Source organism: Genypterus blacodes, unplaced genomic scaffold, assembly GCF_046128005.1.
Source record: "Genypterus blacodes isolate CSIRO-AG114 ecotype Tasmania unplaced genomic scaffold, CSIRO-AGI_Gbla_v1 ptg000111l_1, whole genome shotgun sequence".
Classification (NCBI taxonomy): domain Eukaryota; kingdom Metazoa; phylum Chordata; class Actinopteri; order Ophidiiformes; family Ophidiidae; genus Genypterus; species Genypterus blacodes.
This window is the reverse complement of record NW_027466915.1, coordinates 1,613,921-1,636,431: the sequence shown is the minus strand read 5'-3', so window position 1 is coordinate 1,636,431 and position 22,511 is coordinate 1,613,921. Positions and strand designations below refer to the sequence as shown.

Sequence of the window (22,511 nt, the reverse complement as noted above, 5' to 3'; positions counted from 1 at the left end):
AAAGGATATTGTGTTACGTTGGCATTGGATAGTACAAGGAGCGCTAAGCTTGACCTGCCAAGCTTGACTCTGCCCTCCTCTGTCATTGACCTTAATGGAAGGCATGCTTGAAATGTGGTGCCGTGGCATTCTGCGTGACAATGTAGTGTGGTGGGGCTTTATTTACATTTTTCAACAGTGCCCTTTTTCACGACCAGACATTTTTAGACATGTCTAAATGGGAGGAGCTGCTCATTATAAACATAGTCTTCTGCACTGTAAAGTTGGGGAATCAGGATAAGAGAGAGCATTTTCCATATATACTCTTTCTGTTCTTGTGTTCTCTGGCCACAACAGTGATCAAAAGTACTGATACAGACGACCTAAGGCATCAGGGTTTATACTAATCTGTGAATCGTACCTGAAAGATTTGAATAGCCTTTTGTTGCAATTATCACTGTTGTTGGACTCCCTTTTCTGTGTGCAGAATATGCACAAAAGCAGTGAATAAAAAGCCTCAATGAAAGTCTAGTTGGAATTTTGTGAACATTTTGCCTATTTGCTTCTTTATCTTCAGACTATCCACATGGAGAGTATCTGCATACCCTAGCTACATTGATTATTAAACCTGACTGCAAGTGGGTCATGAAATAATATTAACAATATTAATAATAGATTTATTTCTGTGTGTGTTTCAGTGTGGGCTGTAGACACAGTGATTGGCCTGTATGGAGAAACCATTGTGATACCATGCAACGAAGGAGCTCCACCAATGGAGGATCTAATGTTCATCAAGTGGAAATATGTAAGTAAATACTGACCCACAAAAGCTGTCTATGAAGTTAATTGGTACTTGTGATGGAGTGTGACATTTTCCACAGAATAATGAATAAAATAAGAATCAAAGTTTTTACATTGAACAGCCAAGGTTTTAGCCAAGTACCCTCTTCAAAGCATGATGAATATGCAGTTTGAATATAGTATGACAATCTAGAATAAGCACATCATTGTCAAACAGGACCGATGTGTTTTCTCTCAATTTGAAAATGTTCTACTTAAGAATTTAATGTATGGAAAACAGATAACTCAATATCATTAATGATAGGTGTGTTCCTTTTTGGTGCTTCAGTGAGCCAGCAGTAACAACGTCAGAACCCTGGTATGCCTGAATGGAACGCAGCCAGTATTAACGTTATCACTTACACCTGTGTTACACTAGTTGAAGTGTCTACTGTGAAAAGTTGTATCATGCACAAAAGGGGTGGAAAAAGTATTGAGTAATTCAGAAGTAAAAAAATAAATACAAAACAACAAAGACAACAAAGGTGAGCAGGATCATGAATAAATGATCATTGGTTGTCGGGAGCATTAAATGCCATACTGGCACAAGGTTGTTGAACATGCAAATTTATTTCCAATGTTGATTCCCTGTCTGTTAACACAAAAGTGAAAGAAACTTTTCCAAGAGAGCAGTCTGAGGAGAGCAAATGCAAGTGCTTCATTATGATATTATTCATCTCAGAAATACATGTGGTAATTCATGATGCTTGTACTGAGCCCCTGTAACATTCACCATACACTGGAGGGGATAACATCTTTGCAGAAACCTATTAGAAGTTTCTTTATTTTCCAGTAAAATCCTAACCCTTGTTGAACACAGTACAGTCTGTGTAAATCTAGAAAATGTACTTATATCCCAAATACCGACTGCTTTAGGTTCAGGGCAGGTAGGCAGTGGTGTGCTGAGTTGGTGGTGGAAGTGGCTGCAGGACTCCAGTGCAGTACACAAAAACAGTTTCTGATTACAAATGGTGGACATTTATTTCTATTTAAGACTTACTTCAATCCTTTACAAATTCAATATATTGTCGTCCCAATTGTGGTCCCACTTCACGTTTTGTGACGGGTAAATAAAATTTTAAATGCATAGAAAATTAAGCAATACCAAATAGATAGGGCCAAAGATACAGCCCAGAATTGTTCAGATTGTTTAAAGAAATAGTTACTTTGCAAACACATTTACAAAATACTTCAAGGTTAGCACAAGTTTCTGTGTAAGTGGGTTTTTTAGAAGAACAACCTCTCCTGAGTTCTCTATCACAACAGACATCTTCTGCAAACAAGTGAGTTTGCTGTCTAAAAATGTATAATTCAGAGATCCTATATACAATATCCAAGAATTTCCTCACAAGGAAGAGCAGCAAATAGACATTTCTGCAAAACAATAGGTTGTAGATAAAACACCCTTTAGGTGTTTTATCCACAACAAGTTAAAACTAAATCATTTTAATATATGTATGTTAATGTAGTTTTATACAAATACTGATATAGTATCATCTAACACTTATTTGGAATTCACACATAGGGTTATATTTGATATTCCCATTGAGAACACTGCTGTAGAAGCTGAAAGCAAATAAATGCAAAGTCTGCACGGGGGTAAGTGTGCAGAAGTGTCTTCATTCTGCTTAATTATTCATTATAGATTTGCCTGCAGCACCTTCCAGAGATTCTTTGTACTGTGTGCAGTATAGCCACAGCTAAATGTATGCCAATGTACATACTTACACTCCAAATACACATAGGACTGCTACAATAACAGACTGATTATCTAAACACTACCTTGTAGTGTGAGTCAGACAATAAGTCATCAAATGCCTCTGCCTTCTGTGCAAGCAGGCACTGAGTAATCGAGTAAAGCTCCTTGCTAAAATCAGACACATTTTAAAGCCTGACTCCTAGATGGAACATCCAGCAAAATAATTAGACTTTGCACTAGTTCATAATTGTCATCCATTTCATACAGTTTTGATTTTTACTGCAGGTTAATTATGGATTCTCATAATCCTCAGTGTAATTAGACACAAATGAGATTAATTATGAGCAGCAGTTAATAGCACCTAATATTGCATTATACAGTGACTTTCCTCTGTATGCCCTTAATGTATATTTTATGGTATTACCAAATCTAACATTTAAATATTGGAAATGACAGATTTATGGCTGCATCATTGATTGTTACACCTCAGTACATCTCTGTTTAATAAATTGTAATTATGTGGAATTAGGTCTGAAATTTTAAGCATGATTAAATGATTTTAATGACTTTTCTCCCTTTAGGAGACAGATGACGGCTCTGCAGGGGATCTGCTGGTTAAACAGGCCCACAAAAGTGACACCACTGTTCTGGCCATAGACGACTTTGCTCAGCGGGTTCAAATCGCTGACAACTACAGCCTTCTCATCAGCGAGGCCACACTGAACGACCAAAAGACCTTCACCTGCATGGCAGTGTCAGCAGCCAACCTCATGGAGTATCCCGTCCCTGTACTTGTTTACAGTAAGACGCATATAATATGAAGACAATATTCAAAATAAATGCGATTGACACGATTAATTAAAATGTAATGTCTTTAATGTAGGATTCTCAAAGGTCAATATTACCATCAGTTTCACTATCAATTGCCATTCCGTCAATTTATGCCCAGTAACAGGTTAGAATGCTGTAGATACTCATTTTATGAATTTGTTTGATATTTTAACATGATCTTTTTTTAATGACAAATGAAATTGCCTGATTCACAATTGATTCCCCTTCAAATTCACACTATAACGCAGACTGACTAAACTTTTATTTCTCAAGGTTTTCCAATCCATTTTGTGTAAATAGTCCAGTTCCTTTTTCCGAGAAGTCCCTCACATATTATTTACAGAAAATCATTAACACTGTCTAATTATCCTGAGATTAATGACTACATTTGTAATGCCAATTTAGTGATTTATGGGTAGCATGTTGAGGCATTTTACTAACAAACAGCTTAGGTATAATTGCACCTAAATTTACTATGTTGTCCAAACCGGATGTCCCTCATTGTTTCTACTCATGCTTAAGTTAATATGGTTCTGAATGAATGGATTTCATTTCACTCCCTCAAACCGCTCTTGTATCACCCTCCAATGGGTTTTGCAAACCCAAGCGTGAAATAGGACGTGAATAGACTACCTCAAAAGGCCTTAGAAAGAGTATTAGCTCGTAGTTAACAGGAAGCAGGGTGAAATGATCTCCTACGGCTTTTTCTTTACAATGCAATATATTTGCAGCTAAGTAGATAGGGCGGAACTTTTGACTTGTCAATTTCTTAACATTGTCAGTGTCATAGTTCTGGACATTCTCGCAGATGCCTGTGGTTTTATGCTTAAGTGTTGACAGAGTGAAGGGACTGTTTTGCAACTTTCTGCTTAGCCACAATGTTGTAATGTTAGATACTGATTATCTTTTTTCTTTTGTGTTTGTAGAGAAACCATCGTCAGTGGAGATAATGGACAAGGCCAAAGAACTGCAGAAAGACGAACTCACAATGGTAAGAGCTACTGTGAAAGCCTGCACACAGGGTTTATTGTTCAGGAAATGTGTACAATGTACCTTTCCTTTTAAGGTGTCACGTATACAAATTCCGTTTACGTTCATGCCTGGAGAGGGTTGAAAAATAATTTCTTCATGAACTTGTTGATCTGTAAATATTATATGCTAGATACACAGACTTGTATCTTGTGTAACATTTGTCCACTGAGGGAAATGCAGTTTCTGTTTGACTGAGCTGGTGAAATTCTATATTGTGTGACTATCGGAGGTAGACTGTGAACAGCACCACGCATACGTGCCATGAAAATAAGTAGAGTGAGATGTATTGCGTGAGTTTCTACTGTGGTCCCAGTCCAAACTGACATCTTGGATAATTCATGCCGTTTTCCAAGCAGCCTGAGGCATTAGAGGAAGTCAAAACAGAAGAAAAACAAGTCAACATTTGGTGCAGGATGTTCTACCTTTATACTCACAGATTTGAGCCGAGCAAATTCTGTTTTTCAAAACCATTTCCAGAAAGCAACTAGTTTCTTTTTATTTCAGAATGATGTGAAAATCTCCTTCAACTTCCTTGAGAGTTGTTATCCACCACACTGAACTCATTTTTACTTTTTTGTATTGATATGGTTGCCTGATACTGTAGCTGTGAACAAGAGCTCATCATTTGTGTGTTCATGGCTGCTTCTTTTGCAGTTTAGCTTTTATTGCAGGTAGGATACTTAGTGTCAATAAACAGCAGAGCAGAATGATCTGTGACAAAGCTGTCCAATGGGAACCAAGCTACAGCTCAAGTTGGTTACACCTTACTCTGACCTGTGATTTCAGAATTTTATGCTAAACAGCACAATTTTAATTCAATTCATATTTCAACTTCATGTATATAGTGCCAAATAACAACAGAAGTTATCTCAAGGCACAAATATGACAAATTATTATTTTCGTGTTGTGCTTGTTTAATTATTGTTAGTGTTCTGGGTTTGGTTCTTGGACAACATTGCTCATTAATTCAATGCGCACCATACATTTTTGGTCTTTGCAACATCCATAAATACCCAAGAGGAGTTTTTTAAATGGATCTTGGCTCACCTCTACATTCCCACACAACATTAACATAACTTTGTAAAGTTGTTCGCTGTAAAGGATTATCTGTCTCAGACAGGTTTCAAGGCTCTTCGATTAGATTCTCATATTCTGAAATTTCCTGAAACAAGTAGATATTTAAAAGGTTGAAAATCAGTCCAAAATATAAATAAAATATATGGAAACTTTCAATTTATATACACACAGTTGGTAGGTAATGATCTTAGATATTCAAAACTTTCAGCAATTGTGTTTGATGACAAGGAGACTTAAGTTTTAGATGAAATTAATTTCCCCAATGCTGCACACTGTATGTTCAATCATTTACTGGTAAAAAGCTTTTTACCCCCTTTTTACATCTCCACACACCCAGTAGAAGCCATACTGGCAGTCCTTGCCTTGTGCCATTCTGTTAAAAGCTGATTGTGTGCAAATGTACCTATCGCTGTGTCTTCCCCTCTTCATCTCTGTCATTTGTTGTTCTGTATTTTTAGCTCTGTGTCTTATTTATGTCCCTGTTTTCCTTAGTCTCTCTCTTTCTCTCGGCCCACTGTCCCTATGTGTCTCTCTCATGTTTGATTATGATCAAATTTAATGAATTTAATGTGAAATTGTGTGGTAGGTGATATACAGTTTATTGTATATATATATTGTATGCATACAGTCCTCACTCCTGTATGTGTGTGTCTGTGTTTGAAGTGCACCCATACTTGCACTCTTGGCAAAAAAGGGCAACAACAAATGAAACAAATATCTAGTGAGCAGGTATTCCTTTTGTAGTGGTTCTTACCAACATGGAAGAAATGTATTCTGCAGCTCACCTTGCTGATGATCAACAAATGTAGCCATCTTGTCATATTCTCACATGTGAAAGAAATGTGAGTATAAGTAAAGGTGTCACATGTGAACACAGCTAATAAAGCTGAAACCAGCCTTTCAGGTCAGTGTTATTAGTGTGTTGTGTGAAATATATGGCCCTATTTAGAAGAGCCACTGCACAGGCTTTTAACTCACATTTATGGTGCTAATGAGGACACTTTACAGACAAGATAACACGTGTGGAACACAGCAGTGAGGGTGTCGGCTTTACTGGGGAAATTATCATTATTATCACAAATTATCAATTTTGCTTAAGACTTCCAGGAATTATGAACGGTCAATCCAAGAGATTCTAGGTCAAAGTTTACAAAGATGACATATCTTAAACTAAAAATCCGGCAAGACCACCGCTGTAAATCGTTATTTATAATCGATTTATCAATATGGCATCAATTTATGATCAACTGCTTCTATATAATGTAGGTCATGAAGTGTAAAATACCTGCAAATAAGTCTCTAATCACCATGTGTGGGAGATAGGGGAGTAAGAAAATATGATATATACTATTCATTGTGTCTTCATCTGTTATGATAAGAAGCAAGTTATTTGATATTTGCCCTTTCCTTTTCTCTCTCTCAGTGCAGCAGCGGTGCTATCTCATTCGTTGCGCCTTAAAAAATAGCTGCAGATTGTTAATAAATATGGCCACAAAGCTAAAGAAAAGAACATGTACCCTAAATTTGGGAACAAATCTGCTTTATCAGACTTTCTTTATAATTTCCCCTGTAATATTACTGAACTTATATGATATGTTTCAGCCATATCTTTTGTATGGGCAACATGTTGTCTATCCCTTGGTATTTGCACTGCATTTAGTTGATTATTCGCAGTCTTATCTCTAAGAAAACATAAAAACATAAGCTGCAGGAACAGATTCTCAACACTTATCTGCCTCCACTCTCTAGCAAGCTCTATGCTTGCACAATGCAGCATACACACATTTATTATGAATTAAGTGGGCAATGTTGCCTCTATTGGTATTCCCAACTTAATATTCAGGTGCTATTGAACAGCTTTGGGCATTTTGTAGTGAGAGGGGAAAGACAGGCGGATATGTCGAAAATAAGGGAGAAAGGGAAATGAAAAAGAGGAGTGGAGGGTTTTATTTTTGAGAAGTCGCGTAGGCGATGATGGAGGGCATAGTTGTTACATACTGAGTTGGAATTACAGATTAAATGAAAAGTGTGTGGCGAATGCACCAGGCTTGGACTGTCTCAGCCTTCGTATAGGACATTTTTGCACTTTCATCTAGTTGGATTGTGTCTGGATACAAAGTTGTTTTAAAGCACCCCAAGTATTTTTCTTTAAAAAGAAATGAAATGACCCATGCGTCTGGATTCATGCGTTAAATGCCAGCTGCTTCAGAAATGAGAATGCACATACAACCCTTTGTTCTCACATTAAAAACAGTGTCAGGCTTGTGGTACTTGCAGTTTCTTAAAAAGGAATAGATTCAGATCAAGATTGTGGATTACTCATGAAAGTGAAAGCATTTTCAATCCACATCAAAGTCATACTTTTAGTTTAATCTTTTTGCACAAAGCCTTGCCTTGTGCCTGTTTATCTATTCACGTCTTAAAACATTACCATTTTGAGGCTGATGTAAATCTGACGTGAAGATGTGCTGATGGCACTGATGTTAACTTCTGTGGGGCATTTGAAGGAAAAATGCATTACCAGTAAGGACTTTTATGGCTGAGAAAGGAGTGAGAGCAAAGTTGGTAGTAGCTCAAGAAAATGTAGTAAAAACAAGTTGAAATAGATGTTAAAGTTGTGCATTACATCAGCGTAGGAAGGAAATTACAATTTAGTTTTTGTTTACTCTTGTTGCAGGGTCATTGGAACCAAAACAAAAGTGGATCTCTGCCCACTTGCCCTTTATTAGTGAGGCATTCACCAGTAATATTGGATATTGATGTGTTGATCCATTACGTCTGTGGGGAGGTATCAGAAATAGAAAATACAATAGCCTTCGGTGCCTTGCACAACCAATGCTGAAAGAGCCTGAATCATCACATCTCAAGTATTGCAAGATGTCTTCTTAACCCAAGAGCTCTGTATGAAGAATCCTGGGGCTTTAAGGCCTTTTCTCATAGGACATAGCTGCGTGCTATGGTTTCTGCCATATTGTGCATATTGGAAAAGGTATTGGGAGGCAGGGGGATGCAATGTGGCACACTAACCATTTGGGCTGGAGTAGGCAAACAAAGGAATATTGTTTTTCCTTGAAAACATCCTTCACGATAAGAAAGATAGAAGCAGCACAAAAGAAGAGTGTAGTTGCACAAATCCTTGCAATAATTACATTACTGGGTTGAACAATGGAAAAACTGTTGAAGGGAGCTATCAGACATTCAGAAGGACAATGACTGACACAATTTAGATGTATTGATTTATTTAGAAAATATGTTTTTCCCCTTTCAATGCTGCATAATGGTTTTAAAAAAGATTGAGAATATCAGGTTTAGCTGAATGGGAGAAATGAGCTGGATGTGTTTGGATGGGAGCCTTGCTGTGAGATGATGGTCATTTAAAACAAGCTCTCCTTGTGGACCTTCGGCTATGTAAAAAGCTCTTTGTACTATTTTAGACTATCAGACGATGAATGGTTGCTGGGGGATGTTTTGTTATCTAACTCAGACGGCATATAAGGCTATTTTCTCTTTTACTATGGTGCAGCTAATAGCTTTGTATTTCCCACTCTTGCTTGCTAGATCAAATCATGCACTGAATAAAGTTGGCGGGTTGTTAGTGGGCTGAAATAAAGGATATTTTCTCCCCAGGATAACTTACACAGTGGAATTCAAGCCATTGTACAATATCAATGGAGAGATTTCAAAGAGGCTTTCCATGCAACACTCCGGCAAACAACAAATGCCACAATGCAATTAGATTCACACGTCCTCTCACACACACTTGTGTACTCTGCTGTTTACTAATCGTCCCACATATTCTGTGAAAGGTGCAGTAACGAATATGGTCTGATCCAAATAACTTCATGACATGAGTATACCTGCAGGGGTTTTGACAGGGCTGTTGATCAGTGCCAACACCCAACCAGAGCCTTCACTCACTTTATGCCCTGTGCTCTGTTATGAAACAAAAAGTCCTCCACTGTGTAGTGCACTTCAAAATACTCGCCATCCCCTTCCACCTACTGGCATTTTCAACTGCTCAGTGATGGAAGACAGTGTTTTGAGCGAGCGAATGGTGTTGCAAAAGAATTCAGCCTCTGAAGCTAAAAAGCCTGAAGCTACAAAAAAAAGTAAATGCCAAAGTGTCATTGTTATTCTGGTATTTAACATGGTGATATATTACCTGTTCACTAGGTGTTTAAGGTGGATTTCTGCTTCAATTATCTTTGTTACTTATCTCTATTGTAGAAATGTTAATATTGATAACCCATTGGAGTCATTAATATGACGTATTGCTCTGCTGCTGCTGATCAATATAATGTGACATTGATGAGGTATAGTCTTACCAGTTGAATTTAAAGTTGAATGAAACAGTATTAGGTTTGTGGAGCAGTCCATTTTAGTGAGCTCTTGGAAGGGGACATAGTTGTTTTAATTTAGCATCAGAAGCATTTGAGTGCATACAGTATAAGCGCAATTTTAATCTACACTTCTTCACTCCCTTGCTGCAGTGCACAATACGCTGGAAGTCAAAACAGGCCATTTTAGGTACTGCCTCTTGAATACGCCCACTCTATTCTGATTACCTGCATCATGCCTGGGCTAATAATTCCCCAGACTACTGTATACAGATGCTGGCTAAACACTCACTCTCTGGCCTTGTTTTAACGGGTTTTTCTAGCGAGTTGTGTTGACTGGTTATTCACAAGTTACATTTTGATGTTAGCAGAACTAAAGGACTAATCAAAAGCAAAGCTTTCAGTGCAGTTTAGGAGCTATGGGCTTGTCTTACTGATGCATTTCTCTAAGGGACAATCTTAGGTTTTGACATTGTTCAATAGATCAGCAGAAGTTCCTTTTTGTACTACATTATGAAATAGAATGGGTGTATAAAAAGCATAATGCGTCCCAGTGAAAATGGGTTTTACAGTTTTTGTTTGTCAAAACTACCGATGTTGACAATAAAACTAATTAGCAGCTGTGACTGTAAACTGCACTGGTCATCATTAGATGTCAAAAGAGGTTATATAGTCCCAGATACATCCTAAATGTAGACTTATTTTTTAAGAATCTATGACTTGATAGTGGGCAATTCACATCATTCTATAAAGAAAACAAAGATCTGTAATTGTTACTTAATGCTACAGGAGTAAACATGCAAACATCTTTATGTGCAGTTATTATTATTGACATTTGTTTCCCACCAGGGCTGCTAATATATTTCTCTAATGGAGTGTGCACATTCAGTTCATTTGCACACTGTGGTTAACATTATTACCAACATTAGAAAATAGAAACAATACAGTGTAACATATAACAGATTAGGATTCAAATCTCATCGACAGCAGTTTCTGTAGACATTCCATCCAACCTGATGTAACAGGAAAAACACTGGTGACTTATAAGATGAATGTTTTTTAGGTGTGTCAAAGAGCCATAATGGTGAGCCATATATGAGATAGCAGGCCCTGGTTCTGACACGCCCAAATGGTATGCAGCCAGTATTATACGATTAGTTACACCTGTCACAAAGACAAAGTCTGCAAAGATCTATTTATAAAGATCCGTCACGTTGATATAATACAGACAACTGCATGTGCTGCATTGATCATTCAGTCACCAATATCACCAAGAGCGTCCACATATGATTATGAGAGCAATCAGTGTAGACACAGTGACGCATGTTTCATTCTCCCTGCTTGTAGTCACGGGGACAGGTCTGTCAGTCATGTTCTCTGATAGAAGCTTTGGCATGAGGGCGGCTTGATCTTAAGCTACATTGGCTACAATTACACTGGAGGTCTTAATGCCAAATTCCATTTTGCTTGCTCATTTACAATTCTTTGATTGTAAGTTACATGTTCAGTTTCATGTTAAGTTGCCCATACCTGATACCTACAGTTTACAGTATGTACAGTTTAGACCTGAAATAACCAAACAAATGACAGAAATGCGACAGAAGTATCCATAGAAGCTATTTCTTTCTGATGCGTTTACAAAGGTCTAAAGACAACTTATTTTAATCATCCCTGCTATGCCAATACATGTCTTTAGATATCACATGGCAGATATATGACAAATATTACCTTTATGTCCACATACAAATGTGGCCCGAAGCTGATGTGATTCCCTGTGCTTTTTTTTTTTACTGGTTACATATACACAATGTATATCCTCAGCAAGAAGTGTGATCACTCCTGATGGTGTAAATAGAGCATGTGTGACCAAGAGCAGAACACTGGGTAGCTTGTAAATATTGTAAGGTAGGAATAATATGCAGACAGACCAATTAAACAGGCCAATTCAACACTACCAACACTACCATGTGCTTTAATGATGATCCTTTGGCATTTTGAAAGTACTAAATGAGGACACAAGCAAAGAGGGACAGTGGGGGTGGCGTGCAAAAAAAGGTCCCCCCGCTGGAATCAAACTGGAGACATTGACAATAATTATGCATTTTAGCCCTCTGTCACACCAGGACACCACAACTCCATGGCTCATGATGACTAAAAATGAGCAAAAGCTGGATCAAAAATAACAGAATGACAGAGAGCGTGAGAGTTTTCTCAAATGCAAAAACATGCTTTTCAATTATTGAAAAGAACAAATGGTAACAGCATGGTGTCCTGGATAAGGGAGTCTCATTTCTTTTGTCTCATTTAGAAATCTATACTACTACTACTACTACTACTAAGATGTCTACTAGAATAATATATGTGTTTGTACAATGTGAGGCAGTTTAAATTCATCTTTAAAGTCATTAAGGTAACATTATTACTATACTAATTAATAAGATATACAGTATAGTAATTTAATTCATATAGCTACTAATTAATGTCATCATCATCTAGTACTATATGATTTTCACTCAGCTTTTCCACAAAGATGATTCTTTCCAACAAGTGTACAAGATTGTCTTGCGTCACGCTTACTCACAGTGTCTGACCGTTATACAAGGTATGAAAACTTGAGTTCTGGAAAAAGGAATGTTCTTATGACTCACTGTTTATATTGCTCACACACATTGTATCTGTGCTACCGTTGCCGACCTTCACTCCTTGAGATGTAACAGTCAGACAACAGCGTGCTTGTGAAAACAAAACGTTATTCATTTCTGAATGTGTCAATTGTTTGTGTGTGCTGGATTACGTCCAATGTTCTTCTGTTAATGTTGTGAAGCAGACTTTACATTACACAGCTTAAGGGCACAGACACAGGGATCAGACTGAAAGGGACAATGTTTACTGTAAAGCTTAGTATTTGGTATTTTGTATAGTAACATTTATGCAGAAATCTTCTTGTCGCTGAAATGATACATACACCAACAGTCACATGCTAAACACGATTTCATGTTAATAAATAGAACAGTTTAAGCTAAGTTTGACACATAAACAGCTGGAGGAATATTGTTTAGTACTATTATAAATAAGTGTAATCAGATTCTGGATTCTGTCTTTATTGAATTTTTCCATCTTTCATTCTGTTTTCTATTCTCCAGCTCGGAACGTGTGTTGCCAAAGATGCAAACCCTTCGGCTACTATCACATGGACAAAGAACGGACAGCCCTTAGAGGCAGATGGGAAAGGTAATGCATCACATCCTGTTTGCTGACACACCCAGAAACTACTCAAGAGTCATGTGACACCAAATGTTGTCACTCACAAAACCCCCCCTGGGGCTGGTGCATATAATCTGTCAAAGTGGATCATATTTACTCATGACAATAGATAAGATAGTAGACAATAGAATCTATCACCCATTGGCTTTTGCCACCTCTATGACGAATAGCACAGACTGTGCGTGATATTTTTTCACGGTGATACTGTAATTCAATAGTGCATCTGAGTGTTTGTTAGTCATCCATCTTGTAGATGTTACACTACCAGGTAGAGCGAAACGGTTTGGGATTGTTTTGATCTTATTTGTGAGCCTTTTAGGTTTTGGAAAAAATTACAGTTTCTGATAGATACATGCCCTAATACTATCTAGATTGGTCTGTTCTGACCCATCTGGTACTTAAGCTGAATGAATCCAAATGCATGAATGTCTGCTGTGCTTGCTGCTCTGACTGTGCAGTCTGTCTATCATTCCCTGTGTAGTCATCGTGATCAGCCCAAGCATGAAGATGGATCCATCCACAGGCCTCTCCACCACCTCCTCCACCCTCCAGTTTACACCCTCCAAGGAGGACATTGGAGCAACATTTGCTTGCCAGTCCACAAATGAGTTGGGCAAACAGGAGACAGCACAAGAAACGTTTCCCATTCACTGTGAGACTACAACGCCTATTCACAATCACTAAGAGCGAAATAGTTCTTGTCAAACCATTCCTACACAAGAAAGCAGATGATGATGGTCAAGGGTAGAATTACACCTCTGAGAATCAGGTTTCGCTCATTTGTACAGTTTACTGTTTTCCACATCGGGTTAAGAAGGCTACTCATTACATTGGCAAGCAGCAAGAGTGGAACAAGGTCTCTGTTTATCTGGCAAATATATCGACGGAGCAGATAAAGCTCAGGAAAAATCAGTACACTGCAGCATTCAAGTCAAACTCATGAGCTTCTCTGTCCTTGACCCTTGTCACTTTACGAGACCATCAGCTGAATGTCTACAAAATAAATTAGCCAATATATTTGATCTACGAAATACACACTGGCTCAGGATCAGTGATCTTCTCCATGATGCTCTATTTAAACAATGAACCAGTTCAATTCAATGTAATTAATCACCCTGTGAGTTCACAACAGGAGCTCCTCTAAATCAAATACAATAAATCTGCAGCAGGGAGAACTGCAGTTTTGCAGACTCCAATGTTTGCGAGTAACGCAATTATGTTGGGGTCAATTTAGTAAGAAAAGTTCAGTGTGGGTGCAACCACTAGGTTATTTTATTTATATTATATATTTTAACCACTTTACCACCAAATTCTAATGTTTCCCTCATTAAACATATTTGATCTTCTAATGTCTGTTCTAGTGGGGAATTCTGAACGCCCATGTCATACCTCTTGTTCTCAATCACGACATATGCACAGTCCTACTCACAATAAAAACACAGCCTGCTCCATTTTGAACATCCAATCCTGTAATTCAAGCTATTCAGAAATTAATCACACACAATAAATGTAGACTCTTGATGGATAAGAATACCTCAGCTATTTCAAGGATAATGCAAAATGTAATACACAGTGTACTGAGATAATTGTTACTTGAAGACATGGAGGTGTACAGGGAAGCATTTTATCACCAGCTCCTAAACACTGCATGTAATTGCAAGATGGTGAACAATGTGCCGCCTGAGGTTGGCTGCGGTAGGCTGAAGGAATTGTCAGGATTTGGGGATTTTAAAGAAGTACAACAGAGGGTTTTAGTTTGTGTGCTCTTTGTGTTCCTGATCACATCCCTGAACTTTGAGGAGCGGGTGTACTGGGAAACTGGGATCAATAAAAGAAAGCAGGGATATTGGAAGGGCCAGCATCAGTAACTTGGGGAGGGAATTTCCAATTTGTGAGCTACAGACGATATACTTTCCCGGCTTATTTCTGTGTAAGGAGCGAGGGTGGCCTAGACTTTTGATTGATGAAAAGGCTACCTTTTCAAATGTGATGGATGATTAATTGGTTGTATGAGACTCATGCTGTCCTGTATTTTGTCTTTCTCCACCTTTGAAACTCTCAGATCCATCAGAGAAGATAAGCATACAAATCCTCCCTAAACTGCCCATCGTAGAAGGAGATAACGTGACGCTGAAGTGTAATGCTGATGGCAACCCTCCACCCAGGGCCTTCCATTTCCACATCAAGGTCAGTCTTGGTATAGACTTTTATCCAAAGCACCGTACTGCTGCAGTAATCATTCTGAACTCAGCCGAAGTTTCACAATCCACACATTATCACAGACTCTACTTACTTTTGAAATATTTCCTTGGGTTTGTGACTTTAGGTGAGGTGTAAATAATACTTTTCCTTTCCTTCTGCCTCCGTACTCCTTCTCATTTTGTGCTATTATTTTTGAATAATAGAAAGCAATTGTGCAGCTCTCCATTTTCTCCTCTTCTTCTGTCCCCACCAGGACCAGATTATACTGGTAGAAGGTGGAGACACCTTCACTATGACTGCCATCAGCCGAGATAGCACGGGTGAATACAAATGCTCTCTGACTGACAACAAGAAAATGGAGGCCTCTGAAAGCATCACCGTGAGCTGTGAGTATTCATGACTCATGCAGAATCTTAGCACACGGTAACACAACGGGGAGGAAATCACCACTACAGTACAGATAAGACCTCCAGCTGTTGCCCTTAGTCTGCCTTCTCCTGGAGCAAACAAACGACTACCTGCCCAAAACTCCCCCACCACACCATTCCCACTTTTAGCAAAACATCTTAACTCTCTAGTTTATAACAAGGTACTTTTATTTACTCTAAATAAAGTCATAGGAGCAAAGTAATGATAATCCAATTTAAGGTTTAGGAGCCCAGCCTGGCAGGGAGGCAGAGTGGAGTGCCAGGCAGCGAGGAGGAGAACTAATTAGAAATTTCTGACATCGAGTGAGCCGGAGTGACAAAGTGTTTGGGTGGGCAAAAACACAGGCCCCTGATAAGCTGTTTTCCCCTCCTACCATCCACCAGTTCTCCCTCAAGTAATTACTCCCTTCTTCCCAGGTGTGTGTTTCTGAGCCTTCAGATCAAATGGGCCCTATGATTGTAATAAAAAATAAGTCTGACACGTTTTCCCTCCCCTATGTCCCATATTGCAGCTTGAGTGAATTTCACACATCTTAAACAAAGAACTCTTGTTCTCAGCTCCCAACTTTTAAATTGAGTTTCTAAAAAGAAAAACAATAGCTTTCTAAACTAGAAAAGGTTTGAGGTGGTTGGTGTGTATGTGTATGTGTGTCTTCATAGGGGAAGTTGCTGGTTGCTAGGAGCCAAGCAGTGAAATGAATGTCATTTGACACATTTACCAAGAATTCCAACGTCTCTCTGTGTAATATGAATCATTTCCTTTATGCTGTTCAGCCAAGATAGCGATTTGGGTTTCTGTAGACTTGATTGCTCCTGACTATTTCCCTGACTCTTCTCTACAGTCATAACCGTCATAAAATAACTTTTTTTAAATGTCACACAGTATTTTAGGAGTTGTTATCAGAACAGACTGAAATGTAAATGTGGGGATTTATTTGAAAACTGTAGCTGAAGCACATAATGGTTATTTTTCGTGAGCTGGATTTAGTTTTGTTTGCTTACTGAGTTAATTGGCAGTTTAAACATAGATGTATTATGGGATAAGGAATCAAAACATGGTGGCCCTATTCACTTTAATTAAAGCTCTTCACCATGCACATAATTAAAAAAACGTATTTCTGTGCCAATAAAACTGCCTGAGCAGGCCAAGTGCTAGCTTATAGGAATGACATGAAAATAACATGTTGATACTAATTAGAGGCTCTTGAAATATGTTGAACCCAGCAGTTTGATTCATAGTTGTTTTTGAAAATGTGTGGTATTCAGGAATTCTTCTTCAGTCATTTATTTTAATGGATGTGTGAAACAAAGTCTTTTTGTGGCTCGAGGGTGTATTAGCTGCAATCCCTCCTTAGTCCACTAAACCAAAATTGCCTGAAAGCTTGTACATCATGATAAGTTGAAGAGAATTCCCATGTGTAACTGTGAATGCCATTTCCCAGGAAGAAGGTCATGAATGCACCACAGTGCCACATTTACCCCATGTTGTATATAATATGTCCACAAGGGGTAATTACAAAAAGGATCCATGGGATTTGTAAGATCTTCCGCTTGGCATCACTAATTGGAGAAATGTGTAAATGCCAAATTAATACGGTTTGTCAGTTGTCCACTGTAATAAAAATAATATAATCTGTTATATATAGACTTCAAAAAGTAACTCAATAAAGAAAACAATTACAAATATGAAAGCTAAGCATTAACAGTTTTTCGGGGATAACTTTAGGTGTGAAATCATTCCAGAAAGTACCAGCACAATGTCTTATTTCTCTGCTTTAATATACAGTGTATATATATGCTCATAAACAGGAAGTATCTCCTTGAAAGACTTATTGTGCATATTTAAACAGGATCAATGGATCCTAATCAATTGACCTATATCACATGAACCAGTACAACATAAGAAAAAAAACAATTTATGGGCCGCTTGTACATAAGGGCTGAACTCTCTTTGGAGAAATTGTTTCTGATAATAGGCCCGTGTGACTGTTGATTGAGCCCCTTTCAAGGTTGTTTCATCACAGCAGCTTGGTTTCCCACGATAAGAAGCAACCAAAATAATGCATGCAGCAGTTAGACTAAAGCCCACTCAGCACAACCATCTGTTTTCTCTCCGTTTCTCAGACCTGGACCTGACTCTGAGCCCTACTGGGAAGGTTGTGAAGACAGTAGGGGACACCCTACCTGTGAAGATGGAGAAGAGCGCCTCGGGTGATGCTAAAGTGTCATGGACAAAGGTAGGGGGGGGGTGAGGTTGGGGATTTGTCAGACGCATGAAAAGACTGGGTGGAGGAAATGGATGAGGATGGAAGTTGGAAAAGATTTGTCCAAAATGCCTGCTCACTTGATACGTACTTTCTCAAACTTGATAGCAAAAGCTTATTTTGTGTTTTTATTGTTCTTATATAAGGATACAGGAGTGGGAAGTATTCTTAAAGGAAAACTATTGTTCAAAGCCTTATCTACAGCCAAGTAGAAAGTAGATATGGTTGATACATAGAGTGTAGTCTAGTATAAATCTCAAGATAATATGAGATAGGATGAATCTTTAATGATCCCCGTGGGGAAACTAGGTCATCGCAGCAGCAATGAATTGGATATAGATAAGAGTAAGGGAAATAATGAAATATAGCAGATTAAAGATATAGTCCTCACCATGTTGATACCAGAGCTCACGGTAGCTTGAAATAATTCTTGCTCTGGCTCTTTCCTGACTGTGCTAAAAACATATTTGAAAGGTATGGCTTTGTCCTATAAATTTCGAGGATTTTCTTTCAGCATATATAGACAAGAAGAGAGTATAATATCAGGGTTGAATGACATCAAATGATTTCATGTGCGATAGATACAGACAACTTTATAGCGCAGGCAGGGGAGGATGAGAAGTGACACTGGATGAATGCTGGATCGTGGCAGTGACAGAGCTCTCGTTGCATTTGTAACAAAGTACTCTCAGTTGGCTGATACACTTTGCTTCAGAACACAGAGACTGATGTTGTGAGCCTTATTTACAGAATGGAAAGCTGTGGAAGGGGCCTCAGTTTGGCGAGCTGATGTATAGCGATGCAGGCATCTACGTGTGTGAGGTTAACATGGCTGGCCTCACACGTCGCAAGTCCTTTGAACTGGTTGTAGAGGGTGAGTAATAATAAGGTTAATTTAGCTAATTTTCTAATCTCGTACTTCGTGATTAGCAGGTAATTGTAATGATTTTCTGGAAAATTACATTAAGTTTGATACAATTGCCTCACAAAATATGTTTCAATGCGTTTTACCCTGAAGCGTGTGTATTTCTTTGTGTATCACAAAGAGAATATTGAAGTGTGTTGGTGTCTGTACCAGAGAATCATTCCAAGATTTGAAAAGCCAAACCAGAGGGAGGTTTCAGCCGGTTACAAAAAATGTTTCTAGTCCCATTTTCCAATTTTAATTAGCTTAAATATCATGTTTAAGTACAATCTATAGTCCAAATGTAGAATTGGAGCATGATGAAATTCTGCTTGTATAGTTTTTTCCTTGCTCTTTGTGGCACTGCAATTCACCAGGCCTCCATCACACTATATAATCTGACATCCATCAAAAACAGATCAAACATCTAACATCAAATATTGTACTGCCTGACACAAGATATAACAGATTCTATTATACTCATCTCACAGAGTGACATGCAATCAATTTATATGGTCACTGTTTGCAGGACTGAACTGAACACTGAACATCAAAATGATCCATGTTTTCTTATGCTGTTAAAGGATTGTTCACTTTAGTATAGCTTGTAAAGACATCAGTAGAACAGACTGCTTTCAGGCAACCTTACAACATGATCCGTCGTCAAACTCAAAGATGCTGTTGTTTCATTATAAACGCCTCTATAATGAATGTTTCACTGATGATTACATAATCAAAAATTAAAGATTGTAGTGTCAATAAATATTTGTATCACAGGCTGACCCGACCAAAGCCTAAATAGCTCTTTCTATGAATAGAACTTTCCTCCACAATTAAAGCACATTTAGAACCCCAAAAAAGCTTAGCTCTCATCTGGATTTAATCAAGTGAGTGGAAAAACTTGGAGGTCATAATACTCTGTAAACTCAGGGTACACCACAAGTATTTTAGATTGTAAAATGCCTGCTGATCTAAACTGATAATAATGTATTTTCATCAGGAAAGCCGGTGATCACCAGCCTGACCAAACGCCGTGCAGATGACGCTAACCACAAAGTCCTGACCTGTGAGGCTGAAGGAGTACCAGAGCCCAGCTTCCAATGGAGCATCAATGGCACACATGTAAGTGTACAGGACTGAGTGTGTTTTTTATCGTAAAAGGACACGAGTGCAGAGATGTGAAGAAGTAACAACCGCAGTATTAGGCTGGCAGTGATGAAAAGAAGACCACAGCAAAAAGCAGCGAAATGAAGCAAAATAACAATAAATAGTTGAGGGTGGTGTGATTAAAGTGTTCCTTGAGGAGCCTGTCAGAGTTCTCTTTGCACTCGCAATTAAAGTACAAAGTGCTTCAGCGGGGTTTGACTAATTTCTACCATTTCTTCAACATTATAGTTCTCTACATTGTTCTACATGTACACAGTATCCTTTGTGCAAAACTGTTAGCAGTCGCTGTGTATTACATCTCAACAGGGATTTGGCAAGGTTACTTTTTGAGCTGTAATGCATTAGTGGCAATTGAGTGGGGATCATGTCTGCACTGAAAGCTACTTAGTTGTCCTTTTAAGGCAAAAATGATGAATGGTTGTAATTTCCCATATGAGCAACCGCTTTAGAATAACATTTCATTAGCTATGAATAGTGTAATTGGATGCAATTGGACAAATTGGTGTGATCAAACTTGAAGGCACAATAGCATGAGGGCTTGAAAAACCCTGGATGTTTTAAAAGGGTTTCAGTTCAACATTCATGTCATTTGACAGCAAGTGAAATTTGGCTACAGCTGTAAGTCATTTTTGCAAACATCATGTAACATAATAAGATTGCGATTGTTATAAATTGATGTTTGATAGATTTTACTATTTTTCATTGCTTTCATTCCTCACATCCAGCATATTCCGAAAATGGATGAGTACTATGCATCCCCACTATATACTGTAGATGGCTTACTTGTATATAGTAGAGTAGTAGAGTATAGCATGCATGCAAACGTACTGAGTAAATATGGAAACATGGTGAAGGAGTTTCAAGAAAGGATAAGACACGCCAACATGTAATTGCATTTACCAAATCATGCCTACATGCATACTTTTCACAAATTGCCTCCATTCAGTCTAATGAATAATGTACTGTACATGTAGAATTGTGGAATTGATGACCATCATTGCTGCACCAAATGCTATTTCTCAGGTGTGTTGGCATTGTGGCAGAGTGTTCCTGTTTAATTTAGCATTGAGAATGATTTTGCAGTTTGGCTTTTACTGTCGGACTCCCACGGCTTATCGGCACAGTTCAGCTCCCCAGTGTGATTTCAACATTTGCAGCATTTTTCTCCCATTATCTCTCTTCTCACCACCTCAACATTCCCCACCCGCCAGGCAATAAACAAAATATCCCACGGAATGGAAAATCAATAATGTGCTTGCAACTAGTTATACTATTTTCGAACCCTCTAATTTCCTGGCACTTTGTTGACTCTGTTTCCAGGAGGAGAGCTCATACATCAAGGGCAAGGCCACCCATAAAATCACAGTGATCCCACGATTGAATCTGACTGTCACCTGCAGTGTCAGCAACAGGCTGGGAGACGATGTCGGGACCATCAACGTCTCCTCTGGTAAGTCACTGCTTTTTCACACTGGCTTCGTTTACATGCATGTTAAAAGTGATACTAATGTGATTAAATAATCTTGTTGAAAACAGCCTTAATCCACATTGGTGTTATCCAAGTAACAGACCTTTCAGTAAAGACAGAAATCTGAGTATAGTGCACACGTGAGTGTACTGACTGATCAACTTGGTTGATGGTTGCTCTGCTGAATGAGCAATGAGGTCTCCAGCTGCACTTGGGCAGTGGTCTGGAAGCAAAACAGCTTTGTATTTGTGCTACTGGATGCCTTTGATTGTTCTTAGGAGTTAATTCATCATACTAGCAAGCAATAATTAGGTGGATGAAAATAAAGAGAAAAATCTAATTACTTTCAAGTTAAACTGTGGTGATGGATGCAGCTGTTCTCCAAGCATTGCCTTTGACAGTCATTAAATACAGAAGCTCAGAAATCTGCTTTGCTGTTGACCCAATTTTTTGAGCCAATAGGCTCATTGACCATCCACGCATTGGCTAAGTTTTCTGGCAGCTCGGCTCCACAGGAAACACACAGGCTGCCGGTGATTTGATGACGGTGCTGCTGGCAGCCTGAATTCACAGTTCAACGATCTCGCCGGCAGCTTCCGTCTACTGCTTCATTACTGGAACCTCATTTAATAAGCAACAGCCAGTGTCTCTGCGCTATTGTGTTTGTGTAACAAAAGACTTTTAACAGGGCACAATTTAAATACAGCAACACAAGCCTATCTGCAGATGGGGCCAATTTAGGTTGTTTGGATGTGTGCAATGTTCTCTTTATGGCCAACCCACAAGATAAGATAATATAGATAAGACTTAAACTTAACTTTGACAGAAACTGGGAAAATGGGTCATTGTTCTTGCAAAATTAACAGCATGTACAAATTCGTTTTTTCATGAAAATATGGATCAGGAACATAGATTAAAAGCAGGAAAATATCTAAATTATTGTAGAGAAGGAAACAAGTACATAAATCATACTGAAAGTGAGAAAATTTTAAAGATCAATGGATGGCAAAACCCAGCCA

General features: G+C 38.4%; 1 protein-coding gene across 3 annotated transcripts in view; it reads left to right on the top strand.

Annotated features, from left to right (window-relative positions):
* The window catches only part of alcama (activated leukocyte cell adhesion molecule a), a 70,064-nt gene that overhangs the window by 39,880 nt on the left and 7,673 nt on the right, over positions 1–22,511 (top strand). For all 3 annotated transcript variants that reach the window (XM_076161209.1, XM_076161207.1, XM_076161208.1), the window contains exons 2-12: positions 678–784; positions 3,100–3,319; positions 4,276–4,340; positions 12,939–13,026; positions 13,541–13,711; positions 15,122–15,246; positions 15,515–15,647; positions 17,814–17,926; positions 18,704–18,827; positions 19,858–19,979; positions 21,345–21,474. In XM_076161209.1, coding sequence (XP_076017324.1) covers positions 678–784; positions 3,100–3,319; positions 4,276–4,340; positions 12,939–13,026; positions 13,541–13,711; positions 15,122–15,246; positions 15,515–15,647; positions 17,814–17,926; positions 18,704–18,827; positions 19,858–19,979; positions 21,345–21,474 — 1,398 coding nt within the window. The remainder of the gene's footprint in view (positions 1–677; positions 785–3,099; positions 3,320–4,275; positions 4,341–12,938; positions 13,027–13,540; positions 13,712–15,121; positions 15,247–15,514; positions 15,648–17,813; positions 17,927–18,703; positions 18,828–19,857; positions 19,980–21,344; positions 21,475–22,511) is intronic.